The sequence below is a fragment of the Carassius carassius genome, chromosome 43, assembly GCF_963082965.1.
Source record: "Carassius carassius chromosome 43, fCarCar2.1, whole genome shotgun sequence".
Classification (NCBI taxonomy): domain Eukaryota; kingdom Metazoa; phylum Chordata; class Actinopteri; order Cypriniformes; family Cyprinidae; genus Carassius; species Carassius carassius.
In genome coordinates, this window is record NC_081797.1 from 11,020,070 (window position 1) to 11,036,489 (window position 16,420).

Below are 16,420 nucleotides of genomic sequence, written 5' to 3' on the forward strand. Positions count from 1 at the left end.
CTTCACACACTCTTAAAGCAACAATTTGGCTCAAAAATAAACATTCTCTTATTATTTTCCCACCCACATGTGCTTGCAAACTCACATTATTATTAATTTTCTTCTGTGAGACACAAAAAAGGAGATTTTTTGAAGAATATCCTGGTCACTTTATAATAAAAGTGTAATAAAAAGCGAATGATTTGTTATTGAGGAGTAATACAAGGCATCATAAAACTGGCCCATATGTATCAGTACCTTCAAAGTCTTTTGAAGAAATAATTAGTCTCATAAAACTTTGCAAACGGACCACTGATTGAGTGGGCTTGAACTTGACTCCTTCAGAATGTATCATTCAGGATTAACCGATTCACTGAAAAAAAAAAACTTCTCTCATAAACCATAATGGAACTCAAAGGCATTCAGTCGATACTTCCTTCTGCAAAAAGAAAGCAATCTGGGTTTGGATGAGGGTAAGTATGTGAGTAAACTGTCCTTTTAAATGCATCAGTACATTTTAAAAGGAAGTTAAAAATAAAAAGTCAAACCCAGACTTCTCAACTGTAATTATCATGGTTTTATTAGTCGTAATGAGAAGTAAAGCCCATCCAGGCCTCAGCAATGGTGGATAAATGTACTTTATTCACATCTCATACATATATTTGCATATATTCATATAAAATACAGAATACAGTAGACTGTCACCCAGACAATGACTGGGCCACAATTCCTTGTTTACTTTTGGCACCCTGACTGGCTTCCTGACTTACTGTGTTCTGCAGTCGTACAAATATGATGCAGGCTCCAATTGCGTCAGTTGGGACATGCCAAATCTGAAAAATCCTGGTACAGTTCCCTTGTACGTCCCTCTCATCTCAGCATCATAAAACAGAGCAACAGTGCCTTCTGACACTTCGCCAACTTTCCCAGTAGTTTCAGGGCAGTGGTGGGAATTTCACTGGCTAGCTCAATGTGGTCTGTGGTTTGTGTTTTGGGGGGTCTTAACTCCCATTTTCAAGGTTTTTACACATAAAACGCCTACAACATGTAGGGATGTTCCCACATTTGAAGATTCCTATGGTGCAGCTTATCTGTCGCAAACTTATTGATTCTTTACATGGAACCTTATCAGGGCACAAACAAAGATGCCAAAGGAAGCTTCATCACCCTTTAGACAGACTAAAAACTCTGGTTCAATGAAATTCTCAAATTGCGTGTAAAAATGAATTTTGCATGTTTATAATCTGTGACCTCACGCTGTTACATTACCAGCACTGTCCCAAACTACTCTGAGATGGTCTGAAGTGGTTTACTTTGATGGAAAAAGCATATACTTACACGGACACGCCCCATCGAGAGCTTTAAAATGACTTGGATTAACTGCATGAAAACACTACAATGAGACCTTTCCATTGCTTCCTATGTTAATACGCGTTTTTGTAAACAACCACCTTAACCAGGACAAGATATTACTCACCAAACGTCAACTTCACTTTACATGCAGTATCTTTGAAAAAAAAAAAAACTGTTGTGCTCTAAGAAAACAAAGACTGGGCAGACAACAGGTTATTCCCCACAACACAGGATATAGATCATTACAACCAGTTGGAGAAAGCAGGGTACAAATCAAATCTGATCTCCTCTGAGTTTCGTCTCAAAATCATTAGCACTTGTCTATATGAGTTGTAGCTATCATAAATCAGTATGTACAGATTAAGCGCAAGCCATGTAAGACGTCAGATGTGAACATGCATAAATTGATTCGTACTCAGCAGGAGACCGAATCCAGAACCGGATCGTGTTATGCTTATCTTGAAAAAATAATCTGAAATGTCCTAAAGGAATTTTCTTGAATATAACTAGTGCAATATAATTATTATATTATTTTTTTTCTCAGTAATAAATATATGGCTGGTTATCCGAAAAGAATCTTTACAGGGAGAGCCATGCTATGAAAAGGCACAAAAATACGAGTAGAAGCATATATGTAGGTTTTCTATTACTTCTAGCGAGATCTTACGATGGCATCCTGTATTCCAAAAAAGTCGCATTTTGTGGTGTGAGGTGTACCGTTTTGTTTGACGTAATACTACTTGAGTTAGTTTTGACCCATATTTAAAGTCTGACTGATGCATTTCACTCTAGTATGGCAGTTTTTTTTTCTACAAGCTATAAAACTCTAATGACAAAAGCTGATTGGTCTATAAAATTAGCAGCCACCAGAAATTTCGTTATACTAAATGACGTCAAAAACACTGAAGCTGACTTCATAAAAAGCCGTAGTGTAAAACTAACAGCATAAATCACGGGTGTACTGATATATAGCTTTAATAACGCTTAAGGGCGTCTGTGAGGAGCTATAATGGTACTTAGAAGGTCGCGGCTAGTATGGACGTAGGGTTTATTGTCGAAATACACAAGCGATTAAGGATTGCTGGAAATGTTTTAAGGTTGAGACGATCAGGGATTCGTCATCTCGATCGATATTTGATGCCAAGCAGCTGTCATGTCATATTCAGAAAATAAATAAATTAGGTCCACACCACCAGTCGTTTGTGACAATAAAAACAATTCACAAATCAGATGATACAATCTGAGAACGATTTTACTGATTCAAGCACTCAAAAAACGGAAAAGGCGTCTATCTGGACACCCAGACCAAAAGAAAGAGAGAGAACAAGGATGAAGAAAGAAATAAGGAGATTGACCAGTGCAGCTGGAGGTAGTCAATTCTGCTTTAACTCCTTTTAGATAGCCATCTGCTCTCAAGCAACAATATGGCTGCCCTCCTTCTGAACTGCGACTCCTGCGCTCCAAAAACTGCGCTTGGGTATTTGATGCCTCCAGCTGAATCCAATGCCGTGTTGCTTTCGTTCTGTTTTTCATCGAATTCCTCCTGCACAGTCTCCTTGCAGTCTCCAAGAGGAGAAGGAAGCTTTAAAGAGCATGAAGAGCGACTCTCAGAAGTTCTCAGAAGAAGCAACTGTATCTAGCCCGAAGGGCTCAGCAGTGGTTGATAAGAGAGGGCATCAGTTCTCAAAGAGCAGTTTGTTGCATCTCAGGCCAGTATACATCCTTCCTTCACAACTAGAAGTTCGGTAAGAGAATCTTTCGGAGGTGGTGCTTGTTTGTTCCTGTCCATTGTGCCGTCTGAAGGAGTGACTAAAATGTTGTTAATGAGAAACAAAATTTATGGCTGCGGCCTCTTTAAAAACGATATGCTGTAAAGTAGGTTAAGTTGATACTTTATTTAGAATAAGAACATTATTTACCTGCGTTGGTTAAGCTGGGGCTGGATTTACACTGCCATGATAATATTTAATCTGTTTCTGGAAATGGAAAACAGTAAGATGGTGTTAACTTGGGTGTTGAAACAGCTTAATAGGTAGGACAAAAATAGTCCCCAAAAATATTTGGACACCTAAGCAAAAAAATAAAATAAAATAAAATTGTATGATATTTGGTCAAAAACAAATGCAAAACATTTCACAAATTTAAATTAGTTAGGTTTCAGATCATAAAACTTAAGTTAAATATGATTTATTTAAAGGAATAGTTCACACAAAAATGAAAATTCTGTCATTGATTACTCACCCTCATGTCATTTCAAACCCATAAGAACAAAAATAATGACTTTATTCAACAGTTCATCTCCTCTGTGTCTCCATTTATGAGAGTATCCACTGAACGTAAGCAGCGTATGCTGTTCTGTGTCAGCTGCGCCACATGGATACGATGATATCATTCAAATCAAAGTGTAAAGAATGTAGAAGTGTGTTTTTTGTAACATTTACATTGCTGTCTATGGGAGGGTTAGAGAGCTCTCAGAATTCATAAAAATATTTTTATTTGAGTTCCGAAGATGAACGTAGGTCTTACGGGTTTGGAACGACACAAGGGTGAGTAATTAATGCCAGATTTTTGGGTGAACCATCCCTGTAATATGCATTTCGTTTTTTGAAGTTTTCAAATATTTTAGGACTCAATGGAAAACACAGCACACAATGCAGACTTGAATATTTACTTTTCAGATATCTCCACATCTAACGGGGGTATATTGGCTTCCTCTCCTGAGAAAAGGGCGGGACCTTCTTCTGGACTCTTTTCAGTTTGTGGGGCATTTCTTCTAGATTTCATCTGCATTACAAAAGGAAAAAGAAAAATACCAATCAGGATTAAAATCGTAAAAGCTGTGATGCTGAAGGCTCAGCAGAGCACACCACCACACGTACCTTCCAGACCATGAGAAACACCACCACTGCGATGAACGGGATGGCGAGCAGCGACATAAGACTGCTCTGCACAACTGTCGGAAGGAATGCCCCTACAGAAAAATGAGAATAATTTTATCAGATTGCAAAGGTGCTTTTGTTGAACTGGCACAGACAGCAAGATTAACTTTCAACCTTTCAGATATATCAGAGTACATCAGTTGAACTAAATCAAAAATCTGACATGCATAACTGGATAATTCCCTTGAAATAAATGTTGAAGAAACAGATTACCGAAAATAATATATAAACTACAATAAAACAGAAAAAAAATCAATTTGTTGGATAGTGTTCCTCAAATAATTGGTAAAGGAATCGATTACTCTAAATTAAATTAAATTAAATTAAATTAAACTTCAGTTAACATTTATTTGGCATCAAGTCATTTATTGTTTCCTCTATGGATAGTGTTTGGCTTGCGGGATAGCCATCTTCAAATAAATGTTACATAATAAAATTTAAATTTTATAAATGTATAATAAATTTACAATAAAATTATAAACTAAACTAAATACATTTGTCAACATTTATTCAACACCATTTCTTATTTCTTTGGCTAGCTGGATAGCGATTTTCAAATGAATAAAATGTAAAGGAAAATAAAATAATAAAATAAAATCTGACATCATTTACTTCATGCAGTTCCTCAGTTCCTCTATAAAACATAAAATGAGGAATTCTGAACATGTTCACAAGAATTTTCCCTTACAATGAAAGTGAATGGCGTCTGAGGCTGTCAAGTATCAAAAACAACAAAAAAAGAACAAAGTGGCCCAATACTCGTCTGCCAGCCTGCCATGAAATGTCTTTACTTTCAGTGGATATTTTCTGTTTATGCAATACAAATCTCTTTGATTTTTGGACCTTGAAGGCCTTATTCCTTATGAATTTCCATCGTAAGATGGATAAATGATAAAGTCACGAAGGTTTGGAACAACATGAGAGGAGGTAAATGATTTATTTACTTTTGTTTTTTCCTTTTTGGACCAACTATCTCTCGTATGCATGAAGAAGTGATGACTGAAGACATTTATGTGATAACTCACCTTTTTCGGGGTCATCAGGCAAACCGTTATGTTTCTCTAGAGAAAGCCAGAAACAGAGAAGCATTAAGTCTCAGATAGAAACCGTTCATTGTTACATGCTTAAAAAGTCCGACACAATCTCCTTTTCTCTCCGCCCCATGAATGATCTGATCTGTCCGCTTTTAGAAAGAAAGAGCTTGCACTTGGGAAGATCTGAAGATTGCTCTATAATCAACATGGTGACAATTGGACTTCGATTCTGCTCTCCCTTTCATGCTGTTCACTAGGGAGCATCTCTTGGTTTTGAAACTCTGCTGAGACTCTGTCATAATAGCGCTGACAAAAACATGTTGCCTCTCTTGTTTTGTCCAGCGGCTTCGTTTGAAAAGGCGTGGAACACACACACATCCACCCACACACACACACACAACATGTGAAAAATTGCAACCAAAGCTGCCACAAGAGATATGATTTAAAAGCGGGTGTTAACATCTAAAACCTCAATTGCAAATGGGCGGCCTTCCACAAACGACATTCTACGGTTTCTCAATAGCTTCATTGAAAAGGAAACAGACAACGCTCCACAATGTGTAGACCATGCCTTCGCAAGGCCTTTAAGACTGATTGTGTCATAACTGCACCTCACCATTTGTACTATGTTGCGCTGACGTTGACGACGCTGTGGCAGTTGTCGTTACTGTTGTTTCTGTAGATGTGGGACACGGCGGGGGCTCGCAATCCTCGGCATCTCTCGATGAATTGGCAGTGTTGAAGAAGTCCTCCACAAATTCAAAATACTTTGCCGTAAGCCACATCTCATTTATGTAGTGACAATCGAATTCTAGCATTGAATCCTCCTGAAGAATCAGAAAAAAATGGTTTCCATTTACAAGTGGATCATATGTTGTGATGATTTATTTATAATTTTAAATAGAAATTTAAATAAACAGAAAAATAATTTAGAAAAAAATAAATTGTAATAATAAATATTCATTTAATAAAATATTTAAACTATTCTTAAATCATAAAACCTTAATAAAACATACCAGGTTTTGCACTGCTTTACAAATGAATGATCAACGGAATTATTTTTCCAAGTGGTTTTACAAACCTTGGCCATTGGCTGCAATTTTTTTTACTTAAAAATAAGAAAAATAAATAGTTTTAAAAATAGTTTTAAATAAAAGATAAAGATAAACATATACATTTCAATAAAGAATATTCATTTTATAGAATTTTTTTCACTTTGATTGAAAAAGAAATGAATAGACCTTAATAAACGACACCTTAAATAAATCAAAAATGGTTTTTTTATCTGTTTAAACTATTTTTTTCTACTAATTGTACTGTTTTTTTTCCCAAATCAATTTACAAAAGTTCCTCATTTACTGTGTTATTTATAGAATTGATTTTTATAATTGACAAGCCAAACTTGTAACACAAAAACAAAACATACTAGATATATTAAGATTTCTGCATGAAACAAACTTCTTATAGTAATCACTTGGTTGAGGTAACTTACCAAGCCATGTCCAATGTGATACCGCATCTCTTGCAGTATTTGAACAAAAGTGCCTATATTATCTTTATTGGAGGATATGTTCCCGAACTTCTGTGCCAAGCCTTTTAAGCTCACCTCCAAGTGAAATACATTTAGCTTCACCCAGCACATATCACTCTTGAAGAAAAACAAAAGACAATACTAGATTATCACCATGTTTGCTTTTATTACCCTGAACGATTCAATGAAACCGAATAATAACAACTCACCACTTCTTTAGGTATATAACGTAATGTAATCTTGTAGTCTTTTGGAATATTCTGTTTCTAATAGGAGAGAAGAAAAGCCAGTTCTAAGTGCCAAAAACTACAATTAAGATGGTCATTTTATCATCGATAAAGATTCAAAAATGTAACTTTACAAGTATGTAGCCACAATGTAAACATGGAATTACTCTAATTTGCTTTATAACCTTGGCTTAGGTATAGATATGGAAGCCGCAAACATATGTACTTCAAAAGATTTTAATGACTGGTTATTAACATTTCAGCATATGGCACACACAGTGATTTGGCATCATACTTTGCAAATATTTTGCTAAAGGAAAGCAAATGCCATTAAACAACTCGCATGTTCCAAACTCAATAAGCCTTTCAGGCTGATGATTTTTGATGATCCTAAAAAGACCGTCTGCACCGAAGCATTTGTTTTATGTATACGACTCTATTATCATACTTTGAACCACATGTCTGGGGCTTTCATTCCAACACACATGAAATAAATTTCAGCTCTTTCCCCCCAGAGCATCGGTAAATCAGCCTTCGCCGTTGTCTTTCACAAAACAGGCTTGGAAAAAAGCAGCACTGGAGAGATAAGAATGTCCGAGCTCTTACCAACAAAGAAATTTTCTTGATGTCATCTGTAATGGGATTTCCTATTTCACTGGAATAGGCAGCAACTGTCAAGTACAGTAATAAATGGACACAGGTGCATATCAAAATCTGAAAAACAAGAGGTAAAAGATCAGTCTAATTGATTGTATCAAAAATCTTGTAATAACACAGATCTTTTTGTGTCCTAATTTCTAAACTCATTATTTGGAGGAGTATTAGGCAAAATGGAAAATGTTTTCACTGCTATTTTGAGAACAACCGGGTCAGTTTTGATATAATAAATGAGCGTTTTTGTCTAGCAAAGTCTCCTTCCCATCCGCTGCTATAAAGCTTGTTGTCCCATGGTGGCTTAGAGCTTAAAGCTTTTGCTCCCCTCTTCCCAGATCTGCTATTTGAGCTTGTTGCATAACATGAGGCAGATTTGCTCTTAACCCTGCTTACAAGGGTGATCCCAGACAAACAATGCATGAGCCTTGTCGGGAGAAATGGGGCAGGGATTGAAAGAGAGGGGGAGTGGAGCAGAGGTGAAGAGCAGACTCATCTGAGGACAGGCTGTTTAGCTGTGAGAGTCTGTAATTGCACAATTACAAAATTGATGCTCTGCATTACATATTTTCAGAAATTAGTCTGGTTTTGGGATCACGTGACCACGATCGGATGCATTTCTCGTGAGGCATTTACATTCAAAAGCAGCTACAATACAATGTTTTTAAAGTCTCGCATTATATTTTTTATGTTGTTTTAGCAAACTAGCATTCTATTTAACCATGTTTTAACAAAATAGTATTCTATTTACTTGTTATTTTAGCAAAATAACATTTTATGTAGCCGTTATTTTATTAAACTAGCGTTTCATTTGTTTTAGCAAACCAGCATTCTATTTACCTGCTGTTTTAACAAACTATTTTGCCATTGTTTTAGTAAACTAACATTCTATTTACCTGCTGTTTTTTCAAACTAGCATTCTGTTTAGCTGTTGTTTTAACAAACTAGCTTTTAGCTCCATGCTGGTACATAATGTCCACTTTTCATTGTTCAAAATAAAACATAATAAAATCGCCCACTACTCTTTTTCTCAATAGTGGATATCCTGATTCTCCCATAATGTCACATTAAGTAAAATATACTGCGAACCACAATTTACTTTGACTTGAAAAGGCAAAGACATTATAAAATGCAAAGCTAGTGACTAGATATTCAAGAAAAATTTATGATACAACTTAATATACCAAACATATTTCAACTAATTATGAATGATTGGAGTAGGGGTGCCTTAAAGGTGATGAATTTACAGACTGAATAAAAACCGTACAAAAGTTAAAGCTAGGCAGGTCATAAGATTTTAAAGCATATCTATACATTTATAATATATATAGTTTTGATTTCCCCATTACGAGTTTCCAAAATGCATCTTTCCAACCATATCTTCTAAAAATGTTCTTCCTGGTTAAACAGGGAATGTTTATTTGCATCTAACTATAAATAAGACTGGCCTCATGTAAATGCTTAGGTCTTGCTTTGAATTAATGGACTGCAATATATAATTCAAAGTAAACTATACTAGTACATATGACAGCATCTGAAATTTAGTATGCACTCAAACAGGCAGTAAATATATTAAAGTATTTCAGACAGCATCACCAGGGACTGTAGAGATCCCTTGCGTGTTGTGAACCAGATGAGGATTTGTTGAAATTTGATAAAAGAAACAACACATGGAAACCCAGATGTTTCATTGGTTATATTATCCATAATTTGACTTCCTCCAAGACTTTAAAGTGCCTTCATAGCCAAAAACTATGATTTCAGCAAGTACTTCGGACACAACAACAAACGTCTGCCTGTCTCCTATTTAAATGTCAACAATTCAAACTCACTTGTGCTCAAATTCAGCTCTGACTGCCATAAATCAATAGACTGTAAGCAAAGCGAATCACTCATCTGATCAACTGAACAACATGTTACTCCCAAACCACTGGCAAGAGCTGACTAACACAGGAGCATTTAAGTCATTATAGTTGTGTGTGTGAAGGTGTAGGTGTCTCCTAAATGCTCCTACAATATGTGGTAAATTGTAGAGTATGTAGCTACATATTAGTATACCCTATCCCAGAATGCACTAAAATGAGCTTTGTCTAGAACTCATTTATAAAGTTAATACAAAAAAAGTCATTACTACCCAATATATCACAAATGCAACTTTGTTTCTCATCATTACTCTGCAAACCACATTTTCTCCCTCATGATTACAGCTGCATATCCTGCAACACTAGCTTGTTTATCATAATTGTGACTTTATATCTCACAATGTGCCTCCATATTATATCGCAACTTAATTTTTTTTGTCCCACTTAACTGCGACTTTACATCCTGCAGTGTGACTTTATAGCTCACAAATGCGACTGCTTCTCTTAATTGTGATCTTTTATTTCACAATGTGACTTTGCATCTATAAAGCGCCAATGCAACTTTTTTTCCTCGTAACAGCGACTTAATAACCTGGAACTTTATATTTAAAAATTGCAGCTTTGTTTCTCACAATTATAAAGTCACACTGAAGATATAAAGACACAAATAGACATACATTTTGCCAGGCTTTAATAGGACATTGGACAGACTGTTGTATTACAACCACAAAAAAAATCTTGAAAGTGTTAGCTTGCTACAACATATCAAATTAGAGATCACTTTCATTTAGCCAGACAAAGGAGATGTGAAGCAGAACAAGATCTCATTATGGCTGACCATGAGCTGGACTGACCACCGGCAGTGAGAAAAAAAGAGAGACAACTCAACCCTCCCTTTTGAACATCATGTTAACAGGAGCTTTCTTGAGTAGAGATCATTGCCAGAGTAATGTTGACCAGACACTTTGATCGCTAGGGTTTATTAACTTTGCAAGCTCCCCAGATGGACGTACAAGCTCATTCTGAACAATGTACCATTCACTCATAATACTATTAGCGAGAACAGAGCACATGGGGCCAAAAAATATGTCTAGTCATCTATCATCCTTCTTTTCATCTTTTCACAGTCTATATCATGATATCCCATGATGTACATCAGTCTAACACTTCAAAAACAGGCAGAATCTCGATGACTGATATTAGCTAGCCTATAAGACAAATGCTAAAACTACCTGCTAACGTAGCTACATGGAAAAAGCTGAAAGATGTGTGAAAAATACCATCTGTAGTTTTGTAAATCCATGTGATCTACTTACATAGGTCATAGTAGTAAGAAGACAAATATCAGCAGTCAGAAAACTAGCATAATAATTTCAGACTTAGTTGAATAGCCAGCGACAAGTATCCACTCAAAAACCACTTAAATTAAATTTGCTTCCGGAAAATGCACTCTGTCTGCCCGTGTCCATTCATGTGCACTTTAAAAACCTCTGGCTAACCGAATAAACACTAGCTAAAGATGCTATCAAATGTCCCAAACAATATATATGCTTTCTCATGTTGCCAAGAATTTCAAATTCTTTCATGGCAGCCATGACTTTACTCTTCTGTGGATTGTATTGATTATTTCTTCAATGGGGTTGGTCAGCAAAGTCTAAATCGTTGGGTGCTGCTAAACATCTCAAACCAAATGAAACAACAGGAAAAGACATAGCGGATTTATACTAGCTGATGAGTGTTTGAATAGAGGAAAACAGGCCACAGGAGCCCAATGAAATGTGATCTGGCGATTTTATAGCTAATTTAAGGGAGTCTATAGACTGGGTGGGAGAAACAATTACAATAGCCTGTGCTGGATGGAGGCCTTGTTCAGGAACTAACCAAGAAAAGTAGATATGCTAATGGAACCCACCCAACGCTTTGAGGAGAACGCTGAGAAAATTATTTCTGAGAGAAAAGAAACGCAAAGATATTATCGCAACATGATTCATTTCCAATCGCTAATTGAGCCAGGAAATGAAAAGCTTAATTTTCAAATTCAAATTTCAAATTCAAATCAAGCCTAAAACAAATTTCTGCAATAAAACAGCAGACTAATGGAACACATAATAGAGAAACAATAGAAAACGAATGAGAATCATATTATACGTTAGGAGTTTACTTTTATTGACATATTCAATTTAAAGAGGGCGCCAGTGAAAGCAAGAGATTTATTTGCCGGTCCAATGATTACATTTTTTTATCATTGGGTTCAATTCACTATAGAGATTCCATTATACAATTAAGCTCTTTCCAAACATGGATGAAGTTTCATTCTTTTTTGTGAATGGCCATCCGTTACTGAAAACCTTTTTATTTGGACTAGGCTTAACAGTGTCAAAGCCAGGTGTGTGTCAAATGCCTTGTAAGGACTAAAAGGATACGGAAACTAAGTAAACAGGTCAAAAGGCCTAATGGAATGGTGTTGTTGATAATGTTCAGTTAAATTATGGTTTAAACCTGCATTCCTCTTTCTGGTATTTTATCTCCGGAAAGGCTTGCTACACTTACTTCAAATCACTTATTTATGTATTAACTTATTAATGTTCCAACTGTGTTTGCATTAACTGGTAATCGATTTAGTATGTAGTGGACGACTTCTTATTGCTTTACTTAGTGTAAAACTCTAAACTCCACAAGTTATCTTTACAGCACATGATCATCAGATCTATGGATTCTAAACATTGTCACACAAATCATTCCTAGTAAAATCCAGAAAATGGTGTTTCTAATTACCTTTGATCATACGCTCTAGATTTATCCATGAAATATTAATCCTTTATTAAACATTTTGTTTTTCATAGTGCTGTTGGTGTTTCTTGTTGTTGTTTTTAACATTAACCTATGGCTTTTTATTTTACAGTGATTTTTATTGTAAGTAAGGAAAGTACCCTCTTGTGTCTTATCACTAGTACAATGACTTTCAGTCAGATATTTTTCAGAAGTTTAGGTTTTTTAATAATCTTTTAAAAGATTTATCTACACATTTGATTTAAAATGCACAAAGTATGTATATAACAGGGAAAAGTCAATGGTAGATGACAGATAGTTTATGAGGGAACTGATGGTCAACCAATCCCATAAAACTGTGTGAATAATACAGTCCATCTGGGTTTTCTGTCTTCTTAATTTATTTTCTTATCAGAACACATTACTGCTGTCTTTAATCCTGTAATGCTATAACATCCCATATGAACTAACATTTTATAGACTTCTCCAGAGTAACAGAACATTGCTTTAAAATTGTGGATTATGTTACTTCATGTATTTTATTATTAGTTTTTTTATAAAGTTGAAATTACATTTCCAGCTTACACACAAGCATATGCCATTGTTTCACAACCTTGTAGTTTGTTTTAGCAGTCTTGAAATATTTATGTTATCACTAAAACCAGTTTTGAAGACTGTGAATAGGATTACTGTTTAAATTGCATCTGTAGCTCATTTAATTTGTTGTGACTTCACAGCTTAAGAGCTAATATAAATGTCTTCACTTTTCCATGTCTAATTTCATAGGCTAAACATGCAAATCACATTTGTACGTTTAATTCAGGCCATGCTCAAGAATGTCAACTGCATGTATAGCTGCACGTTTCACAGCATTTAAAAAATGAAATCTTCCAGGAAAGAACTGTGTTGAACTATGCGCTTATTGAGAAATTACCAGACAGAAATTGGGTATGAACCCCGAAGAGGAAAACCAGCAAAATACCAAGTTTTCACCTACTTAAAGATTGCTAGTTTTTGATGCATAACACTTCCTCATTGTCAAACTGCAAACTGTCACTAACTTATTTTTGCCTTTGGGCTTGGCATATGATTGAAGGCGTTTTGCTTTCATGCAAAATGTTTCACATAATCGAGCCTCAGTTTTGGCAAAGGGGTCCATATATGTCACGTGTGATGGTAAAGAGCTGTACAATTGGTTCAATGATTATTCACGTACTAGGTTTGGTTTCTTAACCGCAGAATACTGTACACTGAAGGCGTTCACACAACACTTTCATCATACATTAAATTATCTCCAATAGATCAACCACAAAAATCAAATGACTCAGAAATCAAAACTGTCACGTGTATAGTATGAGCGAGCTTCCCTGAGTTTATGTTTGCAAATGATTAACTTTATTTAACTTAAGGTTGTAAGACAAGGTTACAAGCTCTGAGATTTGAATACATTGGCCGGCTTTGTCAAACCAGTAAATGTACTTTCAAAACCACCAAAGTTAAACATAAATTATGTGTGTTTAATAATAAAGTGTTTTATTGAAGCAACATTAGAATGCACTAACATTTTGAGGTGATATGCTTGTGGAAGACCAGAGTTCAAATCAAGCCTCAGCCGTTTCCCCATCCTGGTCTATAATTTGGCTTCTCTCTTCTTTATTTTCTGCTTCTCTATTACTATCTATCAATAAAATAGCAGAAATGCACCACAAATAAATCAAGTATTTAAAAAACTTATGTCTTGATTTATCATCGTAGAGTTGATGCAAATTCCCAGCAGGGCTAAGAAGGTCTAAGGTGAATGACTTCTGACTCTTCAAACATCAATATTAACTATGCATTATTGAACTTTTTGTATATTTACAACATGGCAAATGTTCATAATTTACAATACCCAAAAGCAAGCGCAGAGCCTCGCCTAGTTCACTTTAAAGCAAAAGAAGCATTAGTGATGCTGCCTGTTATAAAGCCTGGTGCATTTCAAGTATCCCCACAGTTAATGAAAACCATTTCCCTTGGCTTATTTCCTGTTTTACAACATTTCCAAGACTGTGAGTAATGTACCAAGAACATCTAGTTCGTATAAAATATATGCATGTAAATGTTTCGCGTTAACAACCTGCGTAAACGTCCAAAGGTCATGTCGATTTATCAGTATTAAATCACTCTTATCTGCCTTTTCGAGGACTTCATATTTATCGGTCATGTTTTAATGCTCATATTCTTCACATATATCCTCGAGAGGACACAGATCATCTGATTTTGACCAGATCGAATTATGCACGTCTCACCACATCGTAAAACACTAGAGCCAACTGAAATCGAACACTTAAGCTTATTATTATTATATTTTTAAAATTGCAAGTTGCACTTCTTTAACCATTCCTGTTTTAAGCTCAGACAATTCAAACTGAGTAGATAGAATGACGAAAAACGGATGTGACAAGTTAAATGGATGGAAACTAACACGCTGGAACAGTATAATAAGGTTCACCTCAGCGAAATCAAAGCATGTTTGTGGTAGCCTACTTAACGACAAGGGTCAAGTTAATTTTAAATAATAAACTATTACTGTTACTAGTCCTTCCACACCCCCACCTACTAATTAAGTGCGCGCATTTAGTTTCTTAAAATACTTAAAAGCTCAACGATGCGAGAAAGTCTTTTCAGGCTGTCGCATCAATATGTTGTAATATAAAACACGCTATCGTGTTAATTTACACTTCCCTCAGTTACGCTCTGCAGACAGTGCATTTTTGCAAGCGCACGTAGCAAAAAAACTAAAGCAAATCACATTTGATCCAAGTTAAATTACACGCGTCAAAGCAAAATCCATTCACTTACGTTTGACTTCTTCATATGGAACGAGAGGAGTAACTCCAATGTCAGCGAAACCCTATTTTATCTTACTTCGGCGGGCAGGGAAAGGGTTCTTTTCATCCCAAAGGTACATATCCAAAATCATCATAAAGTAGAATCCAAGTCGGGAGGGAAAGAAAGTCACCTAAATGAGCGTAATGACGGTAAGTATCCAGGTAGACGCTTCATACCGCACGATGGTGAACGGAAGGCTGCGGAAAGAATCAAGAGTTTTTTCCCCAGAGCAAAGCCTTTTTATCGTGTGACTCCCGCCCACCCCAGTTTCTCTCGATCGTCGGCTGCCCTTGGGTCTCACTCAGTCGATTTCACAATCACTATCCAATCGTCCAACTGAGATTCATATGATGACAATGTTTTTCTGCTAATTTACGCAGGATGGAGCCGCTTGTTTACGGATTGTCTCGACTGTATAATAGTTTGTTTTGCAGAGAAAAGATTCTGGCGCTGGACTGTTTTTTTTTTGCAGAGACGTTGAAGAAATGCTTAGTGTTTGTTGATACCGTGCATGTTTAATCCATCTTATCCTCGTCTAACTATACATCAAAACGTCTTAACTATGACGAAGTACGAAACATGCTTTGGTTTGGCTTAATTGAATTTTGTTATTATGGAAACATAAGAAATGAGGCGCAGCTGACAATTCAAAGTCTCTCGAACGGAAAATTTAGTGAAAACCAGCAGCCGCTGTATCATCTTCACGCGAAGGCTCTTTGTTGGTTTCATATTGCACATACTTGACATTTTATCAAATATGCGAATCAAATGTGTTCGAATCCCACGTGTTTGACTTTTCTGTTTCATCTGTGGTCGAATGTGACAGAAGTGCGCAAACACTGAGGTAAACAGTGACATCTACAGCAGTAGTAGGCTACAATAGCCTACAATAAGAGAGACTGCGGTAAACTGTGGCACTTAAAAAAAAATGTTACCCTCTGGAAAAATTAGATGGAGGCAAAACCACTAAGCAATAGGACATTTCAAATAAAATATGAGATAAAAAAAGAAGAAAAAGAAATGCACTATTCAAAACGTCACATTTTGCTGCAGACAGGACAGCTTTAATATTCAGAATATTTAATTGGAATTAAACACATTTTTCATTTGCATCTCTCACAGGCAGCTTGTGGTTCCTTTTTCAATATTTCATCACATGACAAAATTGTGCATGTTTCCTAGATAGGGGTGGCACACTCACGCC

The 16,420-nt window shown here is 35.9% G+C and overlaps 1 protein-coding gene across 1 annotated transcript; it reads right to left on the reverse strand.

The window, feature by feature from the left end:
- Positions 1–541: 541 nt before the first annotated feature.
- LOC132124622 (kit ligand-like) lies at positions 542–15,480 on the reverse strand. Its single transcript, XM_059535723.1, has 10 exons — positions 15,187–15,480; positions 7,670–7,777; positions 7,046–7,102; positions 6,798–6,953; positions 5,922–6,132; positions 5,297–5,332; positions 4,212–4,303; positions 4,004–4,116; positions 3,252–3,308; positions 542–3,141 (listed from the first exon to the last, which is right to left on the reverse strand). The coding sequence occupies exons 1-9, from the start codon at positions 15,199–15,201 to the stop codon at positions 3,278–3,280; spliced, it is 819 nt and encodes a 272-aa protein (XP_059391706.1). The 5' UTR covers positions 15,202–15,480; the 3' UTR covers positions 542–3,141; positions 3,252–3,277.
- Between the last annotated feature and the right edge of the window lie 940 nt (positions 15,481–16,420).

Bases quoted from the DNA above. Each gene is read 5' to 3' on its own strand.
- LOC132124622 (XM_059535723.1), bottom strand. The intron at 7,103-7,669 runs GTAAGAGCTCGG...CTCTCCTATTAG, and splicing joins TCAAGAAAATTTCTTTGTTG to AAACAGAATATTCCAAAAGA. The intron at 6,954-7,045 runs GTGAGTTGTTAT...TTTTTCTTCAAG, and splicing joins GTTATATACCTAAAGAAGTG to AGTGATATGTGCTGGGTGAA.